Source organism: Nicotiana tabacum, chromosome 13 (assembly GCF_000715075.1).
Source record: "Nicotiana tabacum cultivar K326 chromosome 13, ASM71507v2, whole genome shotgun sequence".
Lineage (NCBI taxonomy): Eukaryota > Viridiplantae > Streptophyta > Magnoliopsida > Solanales > Solanaceae > Nicotiana > Nicotiana tabacum.
Window position 1 is genome coordinate 116,219,167 of NC_134092.1, and position 6,215 is coordinate 116,225,381.

General features: G+C 41.6%; 1 protein-coding gene across 1 annotated transcript; it reads left to right on the forward strand.

Moving 5' to 3' along the window:
• Positions 1-2,143: 2,143 nt before the first annotated feature.
• On the forward strand, positions 2,144-2,629 carry LOC107766959 (uncharacterized). Its single transcript, XM_016585876.2, has one exon. The coding sequence runs from the start codon at positions 2,144-2,146 to the stop codon at positions 2,627-2,629; it is 486 nt and encodes a 161-aa protein (XP_016441362.2).
• Positions 2,630-6,215: the final 3,586 nt, after the last annotated feature.

Genomic DNA, 6,215 nt, shown 5'->3' on the forward strand with positions numbered 1-6,215 from the left:
GTCACCTCAACACCAAACACGTAACACGTATAATCAGGGTTCATACCCTCAGCTCCAAAATTAGAAGAGTTACTTACCTCAAACAAGTCGAGTCCAATATTGAGCAAGCTAAACAATGCTCCAGAAATTTTATTCTGCATGTATCAACCTCCGAACTACTCGAATCTAGTCATAATTAACTCGATTCAGTCAACATAAATTATAGAAATTAATTCCATATAAAAATACTAATTTTTCCATAAAATCCAAAATTACACTCAAAAATCGCCAAGAGGGCCCACATCTCGAAATCCGATAAAACTTACAAAATCCGAACCCTCGTTCAACCACGAGTCCAACTATACCAAAATTACTCAAATTTGACCACAACTTGGCCTTCAAATCCTCAATTAAAGTCTATGAATTTTTTTACTATTTTCAACCCAAAACACTAATTTGTTGATAAAAACAATATTAGATTCTTATAATTTAACCAAAACCGAGTTAGAATCACTTACTCCAATCCATATGGTGAAAATTACCTCAAAAATTACTTCAATCCGAGCTCCATAGCTCCAAATGTGTTAAAATGGCCGAAACCTCAAAATATAGCTTTTGTCCAGAAATTTACTCTTCGCGATCGCGGAAAATGCTTTGTGATCGCGAAGCACAAAATTTTCCAACCCCAAAATTTCCCTTCGCGATCGCGAAGAACAAACTCTCAAATTCTTCCAGATAGCCTCTAGTTTAATGGTCATAACCTTTTGTACAAAACTCCAAATGACAAACGGTTTACTTTTCTAAAACTTAGACATCAAGGGCTATAACTTTTATTTTTGGATCATCTCCAAATTCCTTATAGATTGCGAGATATAAGCTTCCAAAGTTGGATCAGTGCAGCAGAGATTTTGTTCTACGCGATCGCGAAAGAGCTTCTGCGATCGCGATTCACAAGGCCCCAAATTGTTGTTTGCTCTTCGCGAACGTGACCAAATATTCGCGATCACGATGTACACCAATGTAGACAAAAACCAGCAATTAAAAATGGCCTAGAAATGGTCTGAAACCACCCCGAAACTCACCTGAGCCCATCGGGACCTCAACCAAATATACCAACATGTCCTAAAACATCATACGAACTTAGTCGAAGCCTTGAATTACATCAAACAATGGTAAAACCACGAATCATGCCCCAATTCAAGCTTAATGAAACTAAGAAATTCCATCTTCTACATTTGATGCCGAAACCTATCGAATCAAGTCCGATTGACCTCACATTTTGTACACAAGTCATAAAAGACATAATAGACCTATTCCAATTTCCAGAATCGGATTCCGACACCGATATCAAAAAGTCAACCCCCCGGTCAAACTTTTCAAAAATTCAATTTTCGTCATTTCAAGCCTAATTCCACTACGGACCTCCAAATAATTTTTTGGATACGCTCCTAAGTCCAAAATCATCATACAGAACTATTGGAATCATCAAAATTCAAATCCGAGGTCGTTTAGATATAAGTCTCATCCGGTCAACTTTTCTAACTTAAGTTTTCAATTATGAGACTAAGTGTCTCATTTCACTCTGAATTTCTTTCGGACCCGAACCAACTGACCCGGTAAGTCATAAAACAATTGTAAAGCATAAATTGAGTAGTAAATAGGAAAACGGGGCTGTAATACTCAAAACTACCGGTCGGATCGTTACACCCATGAACCCAATTCAAGAGGTGGAAGTATTCGATGTATGGAGAATTGACTTTATGGGACCATTTATCAGCTCATATAATAACAAGTACATACTTGTAGCAGTGGACTATGTCTCGAAATAGGTAGAAGCCATGAAACTTCCAACAAATGACGCGAAGGCAGTTATTGGTTTCCTGAGAAAGAACATCTTCACCCGATTTGGCACTCCAAGAGCTATCATCAATGATGGGGCACCCACTTCTGCAACCGAGCCTTTGCAAAGTTGTTGGAGAAATATGGTGTTCGCCATAAAGTTGCTACTCCGTATCACCCATAAACAAGTGAGCAAGTCGAGGTGTCAAACAGAGGAATCAAGAGTGTTTTGACCAAAACTGCAAATGCTACTCGGACTTATTGGGCGAGAAAATTGGATGATGCACTATGGTCTTACCGCACTGCATTCAAATCTCTGATTGGTATGTCGCCGTATAAATTGGTGTTTGGAAAGGCATGTCACTTGCCGGTGGAGTTAGAGCATAAAGCCTTTTGGGTGTTGCAGCAATTAAATCTGGACGTGGAGGCCGCTGGAACTAGTAGAGTCACAGCGCTGCATGAACTTGACGAGTTTCGGTACCACACTTTTGAGAGTACGATGTTATACAAGGAAAGAATGAAACTGGTGCACGACAAAAACATTCTTGAGCAAAATTTTAAGCCGGGAGACAGGGTATTATTATTCAATTCGAGATTGAGGTTGTTTCCGGGAAAATTGAAGTCAAGATGGTCAGGACCATTTTGTGTGCTAGAGATTCATCCCACCGGAGCCATAGAGATTGCTTCAGAAGATGGATCTCGCAAGTTCATAGTCAATGGGCACATGTTAAAATATTATCTGGGCATGGATGACACGAAAGTAGTGTCGGTGACTCATTTGCTAGAGCCACCAAAGTTAAGAGAGCCTTAAGTCGATTGCCTGCGTCGTGCCGCGATGTTAAATCAGGCGCTTCATGGGAGGCAACCCATTGTAATGTTGTATTCGTCATGATGTGACATTAACTAAGGCGCTCGTTGGGAGGCAACCCAATTCGTAGTTGATCTTTAGTGTAGTTATAATTTTTCTTTTCGTTTTTTAGGTACTAACATGTTTGCAGGTAATTTTAGCAACTCGTACAGTCGCCTGGTCCCTAGCGAGTTGGGCCAGGCGTTAGGTCTCGCATCGCATGATAGAAAGCTCACGTGGGAGCTCGCCTCGTGAGGGAAAAGGCGAGGTGCATCTGGCATGGGAGCTCGCCTCGCGAGGGGTGAGGCAAGGTGAGTCTGGCGTTAGGCCTCGCGCCGCAAGCCCAAGAGCCCGCGTTGGAGCACGCCTCGTGAGGGGTAAGGCGAGGAAGCCACCTTGCGTCGCCAGGTAAGTGCATTTTTCGGTTATTTTAATTATTTTTTCCTTATTTCTTTTAACCCCCTCCCTTAAAAATCTAACCTAAACGCCCAAACCACATTGCTCGTAAAATACACTCAAGAACTCGGCCAAACCCCTTCCCTCACAACCCCATTGGAGACAAGCAATCTTCTGTTATTTCCTTCACTTGCAACAACAATTCAAAGGCAAATCCCTCCTCTTAAACATCTAAGGTATGATTTCTATCTCTTTTCTTTGGGCAATTTTGAGTTGACTGAATGCATGACATTAGACACAAAATCCAGGGTTGTTCTTCATTGTAACAATGTATTTGTGTGTCCCAACCCCATGAACCTCATAGGAATGGTGTTGTTATTGTGTGAACAAGTGGTAGTACGGAACTCCCAAGTTGATTTGGGAGGGTGAGGCAATCCCTCACCCCTACGAGCACTCCCATGGCACTAGTGCATGCTAAGTGTTTGTTATAATGCCTCAATGGCATTCTTTGTCCCCATTGGACCCCGAGTCTCCGGGATTATCAGACTAGTGCTATATAGTCGTGCACCACTTTAAAATCTTAAGTGTGGGGTGGCTCACCGGTAGCCCGATGCTTCGAAATTGGAGGAAGCACCCATGTGTCATTGCTTGATTCTCATACTAAGAAACGATGAGGCAAAGTCTGAGTAACCTCGGAAATTGTTGATAATCATGTGTTAAACTCTTATGTGTGGGGTGGCAAGACCATGTTTTGACATGTTGCAATGCAGCTTAAACTGATTCACGCTCACTTGTGTAGGTACGAATATGCCTCCAAGAAAAGATACAGGTAAAGGCAAAGCTACATCTACGGCTCCGTCTAAAGCTAAGGCTACCTCTGTACCTCCGCCGAAGAAGAGAAAAGGGGGGAAGCTACTTCCAGTCAAGGTGAAGGACAACAAGTTGTGACAGCTATCGCAGCCACTCATCCACAACCTCAAGGACAGCGGGAGTTTGGACTCAAAAGAATACCCCCACACACCAAGGATTGGTACAGGCGTCGTAGGCCAAAACATGTACATCTAGAAGCTGCTATTCATGAGTGTCGCTTGCAAGCCAAGTACCAAGCGATTTGGCGAGGCATCTATGAGTTGGGGTTGAGTTATGTGTTCAAAAATACAGGGGATATAAATCTTAATCTAGTTCGGGAATTCTATGCTGGGTTTGATCCAAAGGATCTAGAACAACCGGTGCTGATTCGTTGACGGTTGATAGATTTTTCAGCCACGACAATATGTAATTTCTTAGGTGCTCCGGATGTTCCTCAGGAACCATTGGACTACTTCATCGCCCGTCCTACATATCGAGAGCTGAGACACACTCTTTGCGGTGTCAATTCTATGGCAGCTTGGGTTCGGGATAAGAAAACAAATCGGCACAGGAAATTTCCCAAGAAGAAGATGAGGGCAGAGGCTCAAGTATGGTTGAAACTGATTAATACACGACTCCTACCTTGCAATCATGACATGCTTATTAGCCGTAAGAGGACGTATGTGTTATATTTACTCATGACGGGTCATAGGGTGAATGTGGGTCATTTGATCTGCTACCAGATGTCTCTAGTAAGAACTAGTAAGAGGATCGATCGAATGCCATTTGCAAATATGTTAACTCAGTTCTTGAGACACGAAGAGGTTGAGGAGGAGAAAGCTTTCGATCACATCATTGATCAGCCCCTACGACTAATGGACATTACAAGTATCCGGGTTAAGGAGGAGACTGCGATGCCATCACTGACATGTTCCGAGTACAATGCTAGCGATGACAGCTTTATGGCCCATTTATATGGGATGATGGACTTGCAACTTCGGATCGGGGGATGGCCAGCCACTACATAGGAGAGGGCCATATTGGAGCAAGGATTTCTGCTCAATGCTCATGCTCAGTAGTTGGTTGGGCTTGGTGATGGATACAGACTCCCAGACGATGAGGATGTCAACACACCTGAGCAGTCCGAGGACGAGCCGGAGAAGTCAGATGATGAGGATGATGAGGAGGAAGAGGAGGAAGCACAAGACGAGGAGTGGACAACCTCAGAGGAGGAAGGCGATGGCACGGCTTGATCAGGGAGTTTTCCTACACCCTACTCATTTTTTTCCTTGTTTTGTCAGTTTGTGTATGCACTGAGGACATCACATGAAAAATAAGTGTGGGGTGGTACTTGTAAATATTAGTCTTGTTTTAGTTAATTTTATTTTTCTTTTTGATTGTTATAATATACTAATTTTGTTTTAGTTAGTGTCGTCTTAGCCTTTAAAAAAATGATAAAAATGTGTAGTGTCGTCTTGCTAAGTAGAAAAAAAAATGTGGACTCTTCCCGACAATGGATCTCTTAGATAGTTTTCTTAAGGGAATTAAGTCTAAAGAAAAAAAAGATTTTCTTTTAGGTAGTGTAGTAATTCCCCCTTGATTTTTCTTTGGGCCGCGGTTCTTTTTTAAGGATTTTTAGTTGAACCGGGTGTAGTTAGTTTTAATTTTTAGGAGTAGAAACCACTGGGCTATGAATTGAATTGCAGCGATATCTCTTGATTGTGTTATTCCTTGAGAATAGTGAGTACTCTGGTTGTGATGCTTAGGCTCAGTTTTTGACTCTAGTATAAGTACCTTAAATCGTAGATTCTTAAATTTGCTTAAACTGCTTTGACTGGAGTGTCGTAATAAAATCAATCATTAGTGAGTTATGTGCCATGTGCGTGTAAGGTTTGTATGTATCTGTGCATTGCATTTGATGTCTAGAACTCGCCCCGTGTGTTTGTAAAGTGAAATAGTAGTTTTTTTCATTCTGGGAAGTGATATAGGCATTTCTTTGTTGAGCCAGATATATATAGTTTACCCGCCTAATTGCTATGTAACGTAGTTAACCCCTTTGAGCCTGTAATCTTGTTTCTTTGGAAGCCACACTACAAGCCTTAACCTTTTGTTTGAATTAACCATTTACTGGAACCTTTTCGCCTCTCATAAGCACTTGAATTGTTATGAACTGTGTAAAAGTTAAAGTGTGGGGTGGTGGTTTGGCTTTTGAGTGGAACTAATGAAATAAGGAGAAAGGTGCACTATTTTGAAAAAAATACAAGCCACTTGAATTGATAAAGAAAAAAAAAAGTTGTATTGTTCT